A 20,405-nucleotide genomic window follows, 5' to 3' on the forward strand; every position below is an offset into this window, starting at 1 on the left:
CACTATTATCTTTTTGTAAGTAGTTCTCATACACTAATGCACCTTTACTGCAGCCACCAATGGCAATACTCAACAAAGTCCTTGACCTAGGAGGTACATCATACTGCTTGAGAACCGCTAGTGGTCCCCTCACAGAAATGCTCCTACTGATGGAGTGCTGTGAATTACCATCAACTGTAGGTGCCTATCTGTGGCCACATCTATACCAAGAACACACTGCAGCTACAGTGGAGCATGGTGTTTGTTTCAGCCTGTCTTCCGTGTGCTGGACCGTACAGGCCACAGGCTAGCTGCTCTGGCCCACCGAGGCTGCTGAGCTGTGTGCAGTCCGTCACACTACAGACAGCAGAACAGTCTGCCAGCCTGCTGGCTCACCACACCACAGTTCTATGTTCTCTGTTTACAGATTCAGCACTCCACCCTCACTGCCTGTGCTTTGGTGCACTCAAAGTCTGTCTGTATCCTACAATTCGTGGGGAGAAAAAATGACTTTGATGTTGTGTACTACTTGATTCCTATTACATGTCAATGGATTATTACATTATGAGTATCAGTGATTCGCAAGAATGTAATACATTTAATTCGACCGACAGATGCACAATTTGTACTATTTGGGAATTAAGAATATATCCACCTAGATAAAGATATTCTGTAGCTGTTATTGCTGTTACATGTACCCTTTTGATCATAAAAGAATACCTGTGTAGGTACTGTAAATGGTTGGAAGAAAAATGTGTAAACTGTCACTATAGTGAAGTACACAAGCTCAAGCACTCATGGAACCTTCCGCCCATCTACACCAACATATTTAATTAGAATAATAATATAAGTGGATTGATACAGGAATTTGCTGATAGGCACAGAGTGTAAAACAGCAGAGGTGACAGGCTGACTGAGCGAGTAACCTCAAAGCTCAACCTGACAGGCTGGAGAAGCGAAAAGGCTTGACAACCCAGCCACAATGGGTAGCATAGATGCACAATCTCACAAGTGAGCAGGGCTGGTCCCAGCCCTTTAACCTTGTTTCTGTTACTGCATTCCTTGCTCAGGCAACTACAATTGCTTGCACACTTTTTGTAATATCATCATACATCTCTGTTTCTGTACCCTGTTGTGCTCTATACAGGGTGTCACAAAAAGGTACGGCCAAACTTTCAGGAAACATTCATCACACACACAAAGAAAGAAAATATGTTATGTGGACATGTGTCCGGAAATGCTTACTTTCCATGTTAGGGCTCATTTTATTACTTCTCTTCAAATCACATTAATCACAGAATGGAAACACACAGCAACAGAACGTACCAGCGTGACTTCAAACACTTTGTTACAGGAAATGTTCAAAATGTCCTCCGTTAGCGAGGATACATGCATCCAGCCTCTGTCGCATGGAAACCTTGATGCGCTGATGCAGCCCTGGAGAATGGCGTATTGTATCACAGCCTTCCACAATACGAGCATGAAGAGTCTCTACATTTGGTACCGGGGTTGCGTAGACAAGAGCTTTCAAATGCCCCCATAAATGAAAGTCAAGAGGATTGAGGTAAGGAGAGCGTGGAGGCCATGGAATTGGTCCACCTCTACCAATCCATCGGTCACCGAATCTGTTGTTGAGAAGCATATGAACACTTCGACTGAAATGTGCAGGAGCTCCATTGTGCATGAACCACATGTTGGAAGAATTGCCTCGTCCATTGCAGGTGTCCTCATCGTTCTAGGTCTTCCCCAGTCGCGAGTCATAGGCTGGAATGTTCTGTGCTCCCTAAGACGCCAATCAATTGCTTCGAATGTCTTTCTGTCGGGACACCTTCGTTCTGGAAATCTGTCTCAATACAAACGTACCACGCCACGGCTATTGCCCCATGCTAATCCATACATCAAATGGGCATCTGCCATCTCCGCATTTGTAAACATTGCACTGGCTGCAAAACTACGTTCGTGATGAACACTAACCTGTTGATGCTACGTACTGATGTGCTTGATGCTAGTACTGTCTTCCTTCAATTGGGCCAACTGGCGGTGAATTGAGGAAGTACAGTACATACTGACGAAAATAAAATGAGCTCTAACATGGAAATTAAACGTTTCCGGACACATGTCCACATAACATCTTTTCTTTATTTGTGTGTGAGGAATGTTTCCTGAAAGTATGGCCGTACCTTTTTGTAGCACCCTGTATACAGTGCTAACAATACAGAAGGCTTACTCCCCTGAGTTGTTGCCTCCGATATGCTCTCAGCATCGTTTGCAATAGACTTGAATGTCACTTGTAATCACCAGCCTTCTGATTCGCAGGTGGATAACATGCTGCTTACTACTGTTCAGCAGCTTCTTTGCACAACGCTGTCTCCTCTATCATCGACAATGGTACACTTCTGTCCTGTAATAAATAAATACATAAAAGTGCACTTTATGTGGTTAATTCAGAAATATCATGTAAATACTATCTTTTAATACTTCATTCACCAGACTATCACTGTGATAATTAGCTGGAACAGAACTCCTGAACAAGTGAGATATGTGTAGACACCAAAACACACAGCCTCACTGGTATACCAGTCAATTTTGATGACTATTCTTGTCTATGGCTACTAATTTATGCTGAACCTGCTTATGTTTACCGGTTATGGCTTACAGGCTGCTCTATGGATGTTTCTATCAGCGACTGCTGTGCATTTATGCATGTTCACTTTGTGTGTTACTGTTTATTGTTTCAGGGGTCATACACTACCCTTTGCTTTACCAAATAAACAACAGAAATGATGATAGAAACTCAACTGATGAGAGCACAGCAACCAGTAACAATGGGGATTTCTGTAGCATTAGGTTTGTGAATTTTGAATAACATGAATGATCATTGCGAAATTGTTGCTAAGTGCAAGTTTGACCAGCCAATTGTTGAGCATACTGCTTGGTATAATAGGTAAATATCAACATTGTGAATGAGTGACTTGTCTTGCCTTTTCCCACTGCTCAACACTAGGCTAACTGAACTGTGCACAAGGGAATTGTCCTCATATTTTCATCATTCCTACAGCCCTCTTGGATTCAGCCACAGCTAGTTCTTATCCTTTGACTGGCAATGCCTACTTCCTACTATCTTTCTTGTTGTCTCCCCCACCCCCTCCTGTAATAGTTTAGTAATCTTCTATCATATAACTCTCTCTTTAATGTTGTTCATTACAGGTAAGAAGTAAATTGTTTTCATTTCAGTAAATGTTGATAGTATCTTATTTCTATTTTTATCATTAGTTTGCATTAAAAGTTAATCTGAAGACTTAACTGTATGGCCATTAAATCATATATAAAATTAACAGTTTGAGTGTATGAAACTTAACAACAATAATACAATCAACAAAGATCTGATTGCATGACAGATAAATTATAAAGTAAATCATTTATGACCTTTCTAATCTTTTTAACATTATGCACTGTTGTCTCTGTTGCTTTTGAACCCTCACTTCTTGTTACAAAACAATCTTTACCACATCCTCTTGTAATTTTACGCTCAACATTTTTCAGGTGATTTTGCAATATCTTTATTTCATTTAAAAAACCCTCAACTTCTAGTTTTTGTCTACGGTCAAGTTCTTTGTAATTCTTCATCTGCATCGTAATTTCTGACCTAAGTTTCCCAAGTTTTTTCTGAAAGAAAAAATACTTCAACAATTAGTAAATTTGAACTATGTTATTTTAATAGCAGTATAAATAAGAAAATGGGAAGGTATTCATATTTTATCAAAAAATAACTTGTTTCTTTGTCACAAGTAAAAAATACATTGTAAAATATAAAACTTGTTTGTTAACTTTTTGATTATATTTTAAAATTGTAAACTGTATCAGTAAGCTTTTTTAGCTTTTCATTAAACATCTACATCTATACTCTGCAAACCACTGTGAGGTGCATGGCAGAGAGTATGTCCTACTGGACGAGTTATTAGGGTTTCTTTCTGTTCCATTCACGTATGGAGCATGGGAAGAATGATTGTCTGAATGCCTCTCTGCATGCAGTAATTATTCTAATCTTATCCTCATGGTCCTTACATGAGTGATTCTTAGGGGATTTTAGTATATTCCTAGAATCATTATTTAAAGCCAGGTGTTTAAACTTTGTTAGTAGTCTTTCTCACAATAGTTTATGTCTATCTTCAAGAGTTTTCCAGTTCAGTTCCTTCAGTAGCACTGTGACCATCCCGCTGCCCTTCTCTATATATATCAAATATCTCCTGTTGGTCCAATTTGGTATGGGTCCTACACAGTTGAGCGATATTCTACAACTGGTCATACAAGTTATTGTAAACAATCTCCTTTATAGATTGATTGCACTCCCCCGATTCTGCCAATAAACTGAAGTCTACCACTGGCATGACCCACAACTGAGCCCATGTGATCATTCCATTTCATATCCCTACAAAGTGTTACATCCAGGTGTTTGTATGAGTTAGCTAATTCCAAACAAATTGCAAAATAATTTAGGAAAGATATCTGTTTGCTGTTAAAATTGGCAATTGACCCTAAGGAGTGAGAAGTGTGAGGTTAGCCACATGAGTGGTAAAAGGAATGTGTTAAACTTCATTTACGTAATAAATCAATCAAATCTAAAGTCTGTAATTTTCAACTAAATACCTAGGCATTACAATTACGAAGTATCTAAACTGGAACAAACACATAAAAAATGTTGTGGAGAAGGCAAACCAAGGACTGTGATTTATTGGCAGAGCACTTAGAAGATGCAACAGATCTAATACAGCAATTGCCTACACTACACTTTTCCAGCCTCTTTTAGAGTACAGCTGCATGGTGTGGGATCCTTACCAGATATGATTGATGAAAGAAGAGCAGCATGTTTTATACTATCAAGAAATAGTGAAGAGAGTGTCATGGAAATGAGACAGGATTTGTGGTGGACATAATTAAAAAAAAGGCATTTCTTGTTGCTGCAGGATCTTCTCATGAAATTTCAATCATCAACTTTCTCCTCTGAATGCAAAAATGTTTTGTTGATGGTGATCTACATAGGGAGAAACAATCGTCATAATAAAAATAAGGGAAATCAGAGCTCGCACGGAAAGATATAGGTGTTAATTTTTTCACATGCTGTTTGAAAGTGAAAAAACAGAGAATTATTGTGAAGGTGGTTCGATGAACCCTCTACCAGGCACTTGCGCATGATTTGCTGAGTATCCACGTAGATGTAGATGTAGAACAGTGACTCACTGATATTATAGTCAGAGGATACAATTTTTTTTTTTGTGAAGTCCAAAATTTTAAATTTCTGAACATTTAAAGCAAGTTACCAATCTTTACTCTACTTTGAAATTTTATCGAGATCTGACTGAATATTTATGCAGATTTTTCAGGTAGTACATTATAGATAACTGCACCAGCTGTAAAAGCCTGAGGTTACTATTAATATACAACATAAACAGCAAGGTTCTCAACACATTCCCTGGCACACACCTGAAGTTACTTCTCAATCTGACGATGACTCTCCATCCAAGATAACATGCTGCATCCTCCCTACCAAAAAGTCCTCAAATCCAGTCACAAATTTCACTAATAAAGTTAAATAATTCCTGTACATAACATCTGGATATAGAACTACATCATAATGAACCCTGATGGACTTTGAATCAGTGCTGTGCACAAGAGATAATGCATATTCTAACTCCCACACAATGAATGAAAAGATGCAAGAGGCTTCCATTAAATGTTGAGTCATTCAAAAGAAAGTGCAGTATTAAGTCTGTGGACATTAAGGAGTACAGCAATTTTGAGTGGGATATTTCCTTACCAGCAACACAAAAAGGTGTTGAGCCACAGACATACACAATGAAAAAGAAATCAGAAATTTTCAGGTTTTGGACTACATCCTTCTTCAGAAGCAGAAAACACACACACACACACACACACACACACACACACACACACACACACACACACACAAGCACAACTGACACATAATGGCCACTGTTGTCTCCGGGCACTAAGGCCCGTCTGCAAATGGGCCATCTAGAGGAATCCTACAGAGCCAGGCAGAATCCCGAACCTCTCACCTGGTTCATATTCACTGATGGCTTCTCTATGATTTGGACAGAGTGAGGACACTTGACCCAAATTCCTCCGCAAATTCAACATCATCTTCCCCATTCACTTCACATGGTCTTCTACAGCCCAACAAGCCACCTTCCTTGATGTCAACCTCCACCTATAGGATAGCTACATTAGTGGCCACATCAGTAACACCATCTACATTAAACCACCAATAATACCAACACTTTGATAGCTTTTACCCAATTCACACCAAATCGCATCTGTAGTGATGGGCAGTTCTCCCCAAATATGTTAAAGGTCTCACTGAGGCCTTTACAGACCAAAATTACCCGAGGCCTTTACAGACCAAAATTACCCTCACAACCTTGTCCAGAAACAGATCTCCCATGCCTTGTCTCCCCACACACCTGCCATTTCCCACATACCCACTGTTTGGCCACAAAGCAGCACTCCTCTTATGACTCAGTACCACCCAGGACAGAAGTAAGTGAATCACATTCTCTGACACAGTTTTGACTACCTCTCACTGTGCACTGGAATGATAAATATCCTCCCCACTATCCTACCAACCCATCCCATAGTGGTACTCTGCCACTAGCCCCACCTACGCAATATCCTTGCCCATCTCTACTCTACCCCTGCTCCGAGCCCCTTGCCTCATGGCTCACACTCCTACAATACACCTGTGCCATACATCCCCCCACTACCACCTACTCCAGTCCTATCACAGGCATCTCCTAACCCATCAAAGACAGGGTCACCTATGAAAGCACCCATGTGATGTACAGACTTAGCTGGAATCACTGTGCCACATCCTGCATGTGTATGACTACTAATAAGCTGTCATCTGCACAAATGGCCACTGCCAAACTGTTCCAAGAGACGTCCTCCACCCGCCTTTCTTCTTTCCTGCTCTCACTCCAGTATTAAGGATGCCTTCTATCCCGCCGACACATGTACACATTCCTTTACCCTTCTCTACTTCTCTCCTCACCATCACAGTACAGCATCCCAATGCTGCATCTACGGCAGTCCTACCCTGTACCCACCATGTCCCTGTGCACTCCCACAGGAAGAATTAGCTTCTTCCCCCACTACCCTGCTGGATATACCTTGTGTGTGTGTGTGTGTGTGTGTGTGTGTGTCCTTTCCATATTATTGTTATTCCATCCTGGACTTTCCACTGTTTGACACAAGAACGTGTGTAATACATTGGATGGCCAATTTTCCAAAATCCAGTCGAACTGAAAATGTATGCCACAAAACCCATATTTTCAAATATATATACTGAAAGATTTCATGTGACTCCATACTTTCATTGTACATAACAGATTCCTCTCCCAATATTTCAGTGTCAAATAATTGTTCCCAAAATGTTCTGTATTGCTTTGTTGCTGTTATTTCTAGAGTTCTTGTGCTTCAGTGAATCGCTCCATCACTTCTACCCACATGGATTAAGATTAGTCACTATGACCAAATAAAAAGCAAGAATTTTATCTTATGTTACCTTTCCTTAATTACTTTATAGGCATCAATAATAACTTTATCACAATCAGACTACCACTAGCATTCACCTGTGTGGTTTGTACACTTTTATTTGAGCAATATATATTACGAATCTCAGTTTCATGACAATATGCGACCCACAGAACATGACAGTGTAAGTGTATATACTGAAATAGTTGTTAAGACATTTAGGAATTCTTTTATTTTTTTAGTTCAATGTTCAGTTTATGTTTCTGTAGTTAGATATTGCACACGGTGCTGCATTTAGTCACCACAGAGAAGTCTGTTCTCATAGACAGTAAGCAGGCAGTTGTAACATTCAATGAACCAACTGAGGGCTGGAAGTGTAGGGGCATCATCTCAAGGAAAGATTGTTTACAGGCAGCAATAATATTTGACAAGGCTATGTGAGAAAGTATACAAACTGGCCGACAGATTAATGTGATTATTAATAATTTATACAAAGAGAATGCAACAAGGGCACAAGGGAAAGCCCCTTAATGAATCATCATTCAATTAATAAATTTTGCAAAATGTTTCAGGTTTTAATTAAGAAACATGAAGGAGGCACACACTGGCTGAGGTAATATGATGTCTACTAATAACAATTTCTCAAACTGGCGTCAGTTAGCACCTAGGTCTTAGAGAAACCACATCTTTTGTGTTCATAGCACACATGTCCAGGTACTGACAAATAGCATACTGGTGAAGCTGTATGGTGTTTGTCAAGTTTATATATGATGTCAAACAAGAAGTCAAGAAGTATGATATGCAAAAAGTTTTTCTTGAAACATGTAGTAAAGAAATAGGAAAGTATATCAAGAATATTTTGACAGCAGAGCTTGTCACAATAAATGAACTTAAATATACTCTTCAGTTTATTTCTGTGTGAAACCTGCCACAAGCCGCATCCATGTCACACAGCCACTCTCACTGACAAATGAGGATATATGTAGAGGGCCATGCTGAAAAGTAAAGCCTCCAAATTTCTTATTCTATTCTCAATATCAGTTGAGGTACAACAAAGCATGCATATTACTCTGTTGACCTTTGTGACTTGCTGATGCAAGTTGCAACACTGCCATTAGAGGGCTCTGAACTGTATCCTGTAAAATGGCGGTGTGAAACGTAACTATGTCAGTGCACGAGAAATAGCGTGCTGTAATCGAGTTTCTAACCATCCACACACGCAGCACCCTCTCCTTCAGTGTGACAATGTCAGATGCACATGAGCACTGTGACATCTTAAACAATCTGATGCCCTAGATCTGCTGTCACCTATCATCCTCCACACAGTCCTGATCTGGCCCCATTTGATTTTCATCTGTTTCCAAAACTGAAAGAACACCTTTGAGGCCTTAACTTTGATAGTGATGAACCAGTGCACGCAGAGGTGAGGTCTTGATTCTGTCAACACAGTCAAACATTCTGTAATGATGGTATCAACAAGCTGGTCTCTAGCTGGAAGAAATGTGTTTGTCACCAGGGTGACTATGTTGAGAAACAGATATGTAGACATGAAGAATAAAGGTATAGAATGTTAATAATGTTTGTTTTATTTAAAAAGCTTTAAGAGTTTTCACATAAAAATGTTGGCATTACTTTTCAGCACACCCTCATATTGCCCTCTGGAAGAAAATTTTAACAGACAAGTTGCTCGGAAGAGTGCTACACTGTGGCTTAGGACTGATTCCTGGGAATCTTGCATAGAGTTCGATCCTTGGTGTGACTCCCCTGCAATATGAATTCTGCGAGCGACTGGCATGCAACATAAATATGACTCTATAAACTGACAAGACAGACACTTATCGGAGGCTGTCGAGTGGAGAGAGGTGGGTGTTGCAGAAAATCTGCAAGCAGTTCAGTATATTTCTTCTTTTTAATATGATTTGTGTTGAAGAATCTTTAGCTTATATTGAAGTTATTGTATAAAAAAGCACATTACAGTGCTATTATTTCTAGAATATATAACAAATGTCACTGCAGTACTGACAAAGAGATTATCTAACAAAATGTGGGCAGCTGCCTAAAAGCTATATCTAAATTAGCTGGCACATTCAAAGGACTGCTAGAGTTCAATTCATTGAGATCAAGGATGGAAAGATGGAGCTCTAATGTAGTTGGATAAGAACTTTGGGAAAATGGGTGGGGGAAGGGGGGGGGGGCAGAGCTATAGTCTTTATGAAGAAACGATCACAGCACTCGACTGAAGTAGTTTAAGGAGATTGCAGGAAACATGACTCAAGACGGCTGGATAGGGCTTTGAATACTGCTCCTTTCCAAAATGAGTCCCATACCTTTCATGTTCATTAATCAGTTGAGTAAAACTGTGGAAGGTATATGCTGTGATTAGTTTCCTATTGGAAACTCAAAGGTTAAGTCATACAAGCATCCTGTTAACTTCAATGATTTGAAGCTCAAAAATAAAAGCTCATACAGCTGCAAAAAATAATAAGTAATTAATGTTTACCTCTAATAAAATTTGGCGTCTTTCTGCATTGCTTTTACTCCAATCGTTTTCTTCCACTAGAGTTTTATACTTGTCCTTGTAAGCTTTAAGCTTCTTTTCTAGCTCCCTATGCTCCTGTGAAAGGCAAAATAATGGGATTAAAAATATAAATTCTTGAATGAAGTGAATGTACAGCAGTTTTTGCACTGAGATTCTGCAGGATGCTTTAACAGTTTGGTCCAGTCCGTCTCGTCATCAGGATTCTTCAGTAAGTTAACTAAGATTTGAAACTTCCTGGCAGATTAAAACTGTGTGTCAAATGGAGACTCAAACTCATTACTGTTGCCTTTCCTGGATAAGTGCTTTACCAATTTTGCTACTCAAGCATACCCCACGACCTGTCCTCACAGTTTTACTTCCACCAGTACCTCGTCTCCTACCTTCCAAACTTCACAGAAGTTCTCATGCAAAACTTGTGGGACTAGCACTCCCGAAAGAAAGGATAATGTGGAGACATGGCTCAGACAAAGTGTGGGGGATGCATCCAGAGTCAATTTTTATTCTGCAGTCCAGTGTGTACTCATATGAAGTTAAGAAGGTAGGAAGAGATATTGGCAGAAGTAAAGTTGTGAGAACAGGTCATGAATCATGCTGGGTAGCTCTGTTGGTAGAGCATCTGCCCACAAAAGGCAAAGGTCCTGTGTTTGAGTCTTGGTCCAGCACATATAACCAGAAGCAGAGGTCTTGTAAAATAATGTTAAACACATGAAACAAAATTGTGTATTTAATTCTGCACTTTCTTTGCAATTTATCATCAAATGCCCACAGTAAAGTCAATTAAAAAGACATAAACAGTTAACAATAATCACTGGCTTGAGTCACAACTCTTTCCCATCCTTTGCTAAATTTCTTGTTCCTGTCAGAAATTGAAGCCACTTACTATACAAAACACTCTGATAAGCATTTAACCATGTAACCACTACCATGCAAATTTGATATGGCTCCATTTTGTCATTTGTCCTCCATTGTAGTTTGGCTGTAAAATGCCTAGAAGCAATTCCATCAATTCGGTTAATTCTAGTTGTTTTCTCTCACTCACAGCATAATTACAACCATGATGTCGTCTTTTATGAACAAAAAGCACAAGGAGATTGTAATGCAATTGGTTTGCAAGCAGTCATTTTGAGACAGTGCAGTGAATATTACTGTCACCTGCTTTATGTTTTTCAAGAATTATTGCTGTGTCTGATTTTTCCTCAGTTCATACAACCAGTGTAGTTAGGAAAAGCCACCTGAGAAAATACTGAATGCCACTGCTGTAAGGAAGAAAATCTCATATGATGTCTGTAATGCAGAGGTGATGTATGAGCATGTCCACACCATTGGTTCGCATTTAATAGTTTTGTGAAACACTACTGACTACAAGATTTCAGAATCAAAATAAGAAGGGAGGCTGCTAACACCATTCATTAATGTCTGTTGGGCAGAAACAAAATTATCAAATACTAAATGTAAGAAATATATATTAAACTCTGTATAGTCATTGTCATTATGTGAATATGGATACCTGAAATAGCAACCACTGCATTAAGGACTTATGAACAGTTTTGTACAGCAGACATTGTATGAGCTTAAATTGACATACTATGTAACACAATATAAATGTAAAGTATCTTTATTATAAGAGATTTGTGGGGAACAAAAGCATACTATAAGGCTGTGAAAAGAATATCTTTCTTTTCTTCCAACAGGGACTTGTTTTGGTCACTCATTAAACCCAATCTTACCTCCTTACTTCCTTTGTTTTGTTTGCACAAGTTGTTATTGTAAGGATGGGATGGAATGCAGTCAAACCACATTTTAGATAAAAGTGTATATAAAAAAGTAAAGCAGGATTTAGAAACAACCCTGAAAATTAATTGGTGCAGTTCTAAAGAATACCAAGAAACTTAAGACAATAAATTTGATAGAAAATATTAAACATCATCATCGCCCATATGAGTTTCATTACAATAAATATGTAAGTAACAAATGCAAAGTAACAAAGAAACTTAAGGCAAAAATATTAAACACACATTATCACCCACATGAATTTCATTACAACGAATATGTACGTAACCACTGATAATCATTTATTTTTGTGTTATGTCTGGCACAATAGAACTAGGAGGAAACCATATTTTCAGTTTGGTAAGACTTAGAAATGGTCCCATTTGTGGTAACACATATCTACAGTCATGTTTCAAAACAGTAATTTTGAAGTGGTGTGCATCACAAAGTGAGATATTTGGAACAGATGTCATCTTTACTATCCAATTATAAATTCCAGTGCATGACATTCTCCTGTAAGCACAGATTAGATCTCCACAAATGATGCTCCAACATTTTATTTCATTAACCCCACCTTTCTTTTGGGACTTATCACAAAGAGTTAAGTATGGAATTATCCCACTCTGGATATGGATGCATACTGGCCATCTCCGGGTTTTTAACTGACTACTTATTTCTGTTCAGGAATTTCTCTGTTGTATAGAATGAGTTGATAAAAAGAATCTACACTTGAGAACACTTATGTTTCTGTAAGGCACTTTCTTCCTTAAGAAAACTGCCGAAGAATTTTCAGAGTTTTATAACTGTGTATTTAATCCCTTTCTGTGATGTAATTACATTCACTAAAGGGAAGTGTATATTTTCTTTGACATATTTTATTAATTAGCCAATGGCCTTGCTGCAATGGTAACACTGATTCTTGTCAGATCACCGAAGTTAAGTGCTGTCGGGCTGGGCTAGCACTTGGATGGGTGACCATCCGGTCTGCCGAGCGCTGTTGGCAAGCGGGATGTACTCAGCCCTTGTGAGGCAAACTGAGGAGCTATTTGATTGAGAAGTAGCGGCTCTGGTCTCGGAAACTGACATACGGCCAGGAGGGCAGTTTACTGACCACGTGCCACTCCATATCCGCATCCAGTGATGCCTATGGGCTAAGGATGAGACGGCAGTCGGTCGGTACCGTTGGGCCTTCCTGGCCTCTTTGGGAGGAGTTTAGTTCTTTTTATTTTATTAATTAATCTCTCTCTTACTTTCAAAATGTAACAACATATTTCACCAGTGAATAAATATACTGTGAGGTGGTTGTTAATATTCTGAATTGTTTAAACAGGTGCCAGGAAGATGTACATGCTCAAAAGGAGTAAGGTACAATGCAGTTAGGCACCCAGACATGTATATTCAGACCTGTAAAAAGGCGATTCAACATCTACAACTACGTACATCTACATCTATACTCTGCAGATCACTGTGAAGTACACGGCACAGGGTACATGCCATTGTACCAATTACTGGACTTTTCCCCATTCCATTCACACATGAAGCCTGGGAAGACTGATTGCTTAAATGTGTTTGTGTGTGCTGTATTTAGTATAATCTTGTCTTCGTAATCCCTATGGGAGCAGGGGAGTTTGTAACATATTCCTAGATTTGTCACTTAAAGTTGGTACCAGAAATTTTCTAAGTAGGGATTCAAAAGATAGTTTGTGTCTATCTCTGCACACCTGCTAGTTCAGTTCTTTCAGTATCTTCCTGATGCTATTCCATGGGCTGAACAAACCTGTGACCATTCCTGTCGTCCTCCTTTGTATCCATTCAATATCTGCAATCAGTCCTACTTGGTACGAGTCCCACGCACTTGAGCAATATTCCAGGATGGGTTGCACAAGTGTTTTGTATACAGTCTCCTTTGTAGAATGATTGCACTTCCCTAGTATCCTAACAATGAACTGCAGTGTCCCACCTGTTTTACATACGACTGAGCCTATGTGATAGCTCAATTTAATATCCCTACAAATTGCTACAACCAGGTATCTGTATGAGTTCACCCATTCCAACCATGACCTACTGATATTATAGTCACAGGATACTTTGTTTTTCATTTTGTGAAGTGCACAATTTTACATTTTTGAACATTTAAAGCAATTTGCCAATCTTTGCACCATCTGAAATCTTGTCAAGATCTGCCTGAATATTTGTGCACCTTCATTCAGGTAATATCACATTGTAGATAACTTAAACTGGAAATAATTAACTTAAACTGGACACAACACAAAGAAAATGTTGTGGGGAGGGTGCAGGCTTTCAAATAGAAAAATGAAACGATATGGTGTTGTGTGGCCCTCAACTATGTACCCTCTGACTCAATGTTGAAATATTAAAAGTTTTGGCTGGTATCATTGTCTAGGGGTTGGGATATGTAGTTGTCACATTACAAGCCAAATACTGTTGAATCTACAATATACAATATGAATATACATGTGAATCGAATGGTCGAAGGTTCCTATCACTCGGCAATTGCGAATGTATTGTAGAAATTTATAAATGAAAGACTGCAATTAAATAAAATCTGCAGGTACTATCTTAACGACTTTAAATGATGAGTACGATAGTAGAAGTACTTTTAAGAATGCGGTATATTTCTGCAAAACACTTGTTGGTGTCGATGGTCCAGCAATTCAATAAAATATTAGCTGAATAACAGGGAAACATATATTCCTGCTTCACGTAATTAGTTATGAACAACAACATAGCTCACAAGATATTCACTTCTAAATGCGTACCACGTCTTCATTGCAGAAGCTACGGAAACCACACAAGAGCACAAGTTGGCACTCCGAAGTATTTCTTTCTCTCGCAACCGCACGCAAACTGCTCCACTGTCCAAATCTTTCCCCATGACCGTGTGTCCATCACATCCAGCACCTCCCGTGTCCTGTGCCGTACTCTCCCGAACTCTTCTCTCACTTCCATCCAGTCTCCCCATTCACGAGCATTGTCATTGGCTAGAGTGCTCGTGCCATGTCTTCAAGCCAATGCACGCACACAAACATAATGAAACACATATGAAATATTGGATATACATTTAAATAACTTGAAATTAAATAAATATTCCTACGGCTGGACCATAAACACTCTCTAACACACATTATTAACTACATAAACAAATTAAATAAACATATATCAAAGGAATAGCAAGCAAAAGTAGGCCAGTAGCCTAATGCCTCTGTGCTTTCTAAAACACAGCAAATATTTAACCAAGTTCTTCATGAATAGTAATATCGAATATAAACAAAGACATAGACAAACAAATATATTTATAAGCATGCTGCTGCCGTTTTTTCGTGGAACTGTGGAGTACTTATGGCCTCACGCGATCAATAGTAATCGGCCACTTTGATCTCTAATAACTCATATGCTATTCAAGTTACATACCTATAATTTATACCAATTTAGGTTTACACTAATAGCTTTCTAAAGACAGGTTTGCTCGACAAAATCGGATGAACCGTTTTAAGTTTTGAAAATCCGTTTCTGTTTGTTACTTGTATAATTTATTGTCAGATACTAAACTAGAAACTAACAAAGATATTGTAAATCTGATTACACCATCAGAATAATCAAGCAAATAATGGTAATGTACATTTTTCTTTTTGAGGTATCATGATTCATCTGGCTACTATTAATTTCTATACAAACTGTGAAATGTCTGCCATTAAGGCTTCACAAAGTCCGCTATCTTTGGCACACCCGGTATATCTCCTTCATTGACACTGCGTCACCATGGAATTCCCAGCCATGCGGCCGATGGACTATGTAGTCCGGCCATTGTGCGGCTGCCAGTGAGCCACGGCACACCAACTCCGAACTTAGATTATTTCCAGGGTGCCATAACTCGCCCGTTACCTCACGAGGGCAAACCAAAGACTGTGTATTATTGGCAGAACACTTAGAAGATGCAACAGATCTACTAAAGAGACTGCCTACACTATGCTTGTCTATCCTCTTTTGGCGTACTGCTGGGTGGTGTGGGATCCTTACCAGACAGGGTTAATGAAATACATCAAGAAAGTTCAAAGATGGGCAGCACGTTTTGTATATCGAGAAATAGGGGAAAGAGTGTCATGGTCATTATACAGGATTTGGGGTGGACATCATTAAAACAACGGCATTTCTCGTTGCAAATCTTTTCACGAAATTTCAATCACCAACTTTCTCCTCCAAACGTGAAAATGCTTTGTTGACGCCAACCACACAGGGATAAATGATCATCATAATAAACAGTGGCAATTAGTGCTCTCACTGAAAGATATAGATGTTACTTTATTTTGTGCACTGTTTGAGAGTGGCATAATTGAGAATTATTCTGAAAGTGGTTTGATGAACCCTCTGCCGGACACTTAAGTGTGATTTGCATAGTATACATGTAGATGTACATGAGATACATCATCTGCAAAAAGTCTGAGGATACTATTAGAACTGTCCACAAGGTCATTACGATCCTACATGAATAGTAAGGGACCCAACACACTTCCGTGGCACACACATGCAATTACTTCTACATCTGTCTATGACTCTCCATCCAGTGTAACTTTCTGCATCTTCCCTACCAAAAAGTCCTAAATGAGTCACAAATTTTGCTCGATACCCCATGCGTCTGTATTTTTGATAACAAGTGTAGATATGGTACTGAGTCAAATACTTTTTGCTGCACCTATCTGCCTGCCTTGATCCATGGCTTCCAATATTTAATGTGAGAAAAGTGAGAGTTGGGTGTCACATGAGCAATGTTTACAGAATCCATGCTGCTTGGCACATAAGGGGTAATTTTGTCTGACATGCTTCATTATGTTCGGATTCAGAATATGTTCTAAGATTCTACAACAAAAGTATGCCAGTTTGAAATTTAGATGTAATGCAATGGTGAATTGTATTACTGAGTGCGGAGATCTCCTATGCCATGTTTTAGGCAAGTAAGTGGGTGCACATTATCTGCCACGAGGCTCCCGTATTCTTTGCCTGTGGTGAACAATGACAAATGTACCAGTGATTGTAATTTGCCTCATAAATATTCTGCAAACAAGGATATCACCACTAGACTGAATTTTTCCGTTTGGAAGAAGAACCCATCGCCTCATTCATTCCACTAGCTGCTGATATCAATATACAGTGTGTCCCATTTATCTTAACCACTTGAAATAACTTTTTGTCTAGAAGCAAAAAAAAAAAAGTATCAAGCAAATGTTGTTTAGCTACCAGGGGGACTTTCACCAACAGCCTTTCTTTTAACTTTGTTTGTTATGTAGATATGAACAGCAGTACACCTTATTTAAATAGCAACATATATTTTTTATTCAGTAGTCCACTTCTTCTCCTCAAGAGCTGTTTAAAAACATATCAAAGTGTACCATTCATGTAAACATGATATTATAAAAATGTAATGCAAAATAGACTTCGACTCTCCTGTACTAGGATACATTGCAGATGCCTTGGACAATGTAACTTTTCCACTTGCTGGAGCTGATGATAAACAAACAGAAACGCAAGGAAAACGCACAACAGTGATTCGGTCACCTGCTTCAGTTGAAGGTTTCTGCGAGTACAAAGAACACCAACAGAAGAAGGTAGAAATGCTACTCATCTATGGAGAATGTAAGTTAGTAGGACTGTAATTACAATAAAGTTTTCTTATTTACAATATGGGTACATACAGTACAGTACTGTAGGACTTTTAAACAATATGGTGTCTATAGTAAAGGCAGTCCTTGATTGAAAACTGCATAATCAGTACTTTTCTTTTAACATGGTTAAAGGTGATATAATGCTACATGTGAAGAGGAACTCTGCAGAGAGTGGTATCCTGACAAGAACCCACCTTCCTGATAGATGTTTTATCATCTTACGACACTTCAGGAAAAGGGAAATTACAACTCAAGGCAAAACAAGAACCGAATAATTCTCACAGACAAAGGCACCAAAGTTACCATTCTTGCTTTGTTGTAATGATCCTAAATGAGCACACTACAGATTGAACAAGGGATTGGCATTCCTAAAATAAGAGTACATTGCATTTTAACATGCCACCCATTTCATCCTTCTCATATACACTTATGCCAAGTACTGCATGGGAATGATTTTTGTCAGTAAGTACAGCAGTTAATCATCACCCACCGGAACTATTACTCTGACATTCTTTTTATCAATGAATATTTCTTTCTAAACAAAACCCATGATGGCTTAGACAGATGAGACATCAGCATTAATGGAGATTTAATGTCTCTTGGGGGATGCTTGGCAGTACAAATACTGCCCCCTATTTCATCAATAGTACCCAAAATGGCAGGGGCATGTGCCAACTTTCTCACATGAATTTTTCATTGCTGTCTGGATGAAGTGCCACAAAACATGTTTATGTGGTACCAACACAGTGGATGTCACAACACACAATGCCTTGGGTGAATGCAATGTTCTGAATCTAAGATATCCTGCCAGATAGATTATGTTCATAATTTATGGGCAAGACTACTTAATCTATCAATAGCAAAATCTGTAAATATATCAGTATATGTTCCCAGTTTCGATAGCAATAAGTGTGCAAGTACTGGAGTTTCCAATGTAAATGTTGTACCTCCAAACAAATCAGGGAGGTTACTGATAACGCAAACAAAGAAATGCACACTTGAACAGCTAGATAATTAGTCTCCTGAAAATGAGAGAGAGATCCTACAACAAATGAATGCAACACTGGTAGTGCAATTCTTCAAAAGAAGGGAATATCTGGAAGATTTAGAACACAGAAACAACCAACTGATAGCTGTATGTCCAGAACAGAGTTACAGTGTCTGAACTTAATAGGGAAAGCTTGTGCGCAGAAAATGAAACTTAAGCAGAAGTGCCAAAAAAGTAACCGCAAGATAGAAAGGCTTATGTTTTTAGAAAATCTATTTTCAACAACACATAATTAAATTTGTAACTAAGTAAAATCAGATGTTAGACATCGAATTTTTTCACCAACAGTGGATAAATTTTTGTTCTTTAGAAGGAAACAAGCAAAGTAATAAACAGAATACTTCTGAAAAATAGTTATGTTTTGCCTTGTATCAAGAAAGAGAAATGTATTATCAAGAAACAAGGCTGTTTTCCCACCTCAGCCATGAAAAGATGAACATCACACACTTCAGATGCTGTTCTAGTGTGACAGCTGATGTTATACTGTTAATAAAAGCCCAGGCATCAGCATTGTCAGAATGTTAATGTGTATGTGTGGTTTCGTTTGATGTAATACACACAGAAGGCACTTTTACATAGAAAGAAGTATAATGATACACTGGGAGCACAGTTTTGTGATATCCTCTTCTCCATATCACTGGTTTAAAACACTGTGGTTGGACTGGAATACTACTGTGTGACGAGTTCAGTGTTCCAACAACAGATCAGTTGTATACGGCATCTCAGCTGAAATTCATATTTAACAGTTTTAATAGTTTGGAGTGTGTTTCAAATGTAAGAAAAATCTGTAGAGTTATCCAAAGCAAATGTACTGACTTTTCAATATAAGTTATAAAACTGTATGCCAGAATATAAATTTTAACCTCCATGTGGGTGAAAATGTAAAAGATACTAGCAGCACACAAGTGGAAACCTTGTCAGTGACACTCTTCATCCAACTCAGTCCTTTAAGTAACACTGGGAATCCTTTAAGTGACACTGTAAGTACACTGGTGTGCAAATTTAAGGACAAAAGTAACTTTTGCATGATATGTCACTGTCAAGTAACATAGCTCAATGGAACTTGAGCTGTATATAGGAAGAACTGTCACAGTATAGTAGAGAAAGTAAATGGAAGAAATATATGATGTGAACAGAAATGATACTTTTATTCAAAGACACTAATCACACTGAAGTCATTGCGATTCATTGTGTTCACTTGGACATTACAAAAAGCTGGGCGTAGTTGTTAATAGAGTATGTGAGCACCATAAAGGCTCTGCAACATGCTACCATGCTGGCCACAAGGTTGGTAAGCAGTTCTTGTGGTAAGGCATAACATTATTCCACCAGCGCAGTTGACAACTGCTGGATGGTTATTGGTGCATGTGGATGTGAATGTGCTGCAATACATCTCTCCAAGCGTCCCATACATGCTTGATGGGATTTCAGTAAGGGGAATGGGCAGGCCACACCAAACATCAAATACCTTCTCATACCAAGAGCTCCTCCACTTGTCCAGTTCAATGCAGTTGCACATTGCCATCCATAAAAATGAAATCAGGGCCGAATGTTCCCCTGAAAATAACACTGGCAGGTAAGTGTACCATCCCAGTGAATGTACTATGTTCAAATATATGGAAGACAGTATGCCCATACAATGTTCTGCCTCCCCACACCATAACACCTCAACCACCAAAACCATCATATTCGACAATGCTCCTAGGTGTATCTGCATTTCCACCTCTTGTCACATGAGGGTACATCAAAAATCACTATTCAGACTGAATCTGTTCTCATGCGAGAAAAGCACATGACCCCACTTCCTGTTGGACCAGTACCTATGCTCGCGGCACTATTG

At 38.8% G+C, this 20,405-nt stretch overlaps 1 protein-coding gene across 2 annotated transcripts in view; it reads right to left on the minus strand.

The window, feature by feature from the left end:
* Positions 1-3,294: 3,294 nt before the first annotated feature.
* LOC124721950 (coiled-coil domain-containing protein 77-like) overlaps positions 3,295-20,405 on the minus strand; it is a 208,565-nt gene continuing 191,454 nt past the window's right edge. For both annotated transcript variants that reach the window (XM_047247113.1, XM_047247114.1), the window contains exons 8-9: positions 10,031-10,144; positions 3,295-3,645 (exon numbers count right to left, since the gene is read on the minus strand). In XM_047247113.1, the coding sequence (XP_047103069.1) occupies positions 3,352-3,645; positions 10,031-10,144 (408 nt within the window). In that variant the 3' untranslated portion in view covers positions 3,295-3,351. The remainder of the gene's footprint in view (positions 3,646-10,030; positions 10,145-20,405) is intronic.

Source organism: Schistocerca piceifrons, chromosome X (assembly GCF_021461385.2).
Source record: "Schistocerca piceifrons isolate TAMUIC-IGC-003096 chromosome X, iqSchPice1.1, whole genome shotgun sequence".
NCBI classification, from domain to species: domain Eukaryota; kingdom Metazoa; phylum Arthropoda; class Insecta; order Orthoptera; family Acrididae; genus Schistocerca; species Schistocerca piceifrons.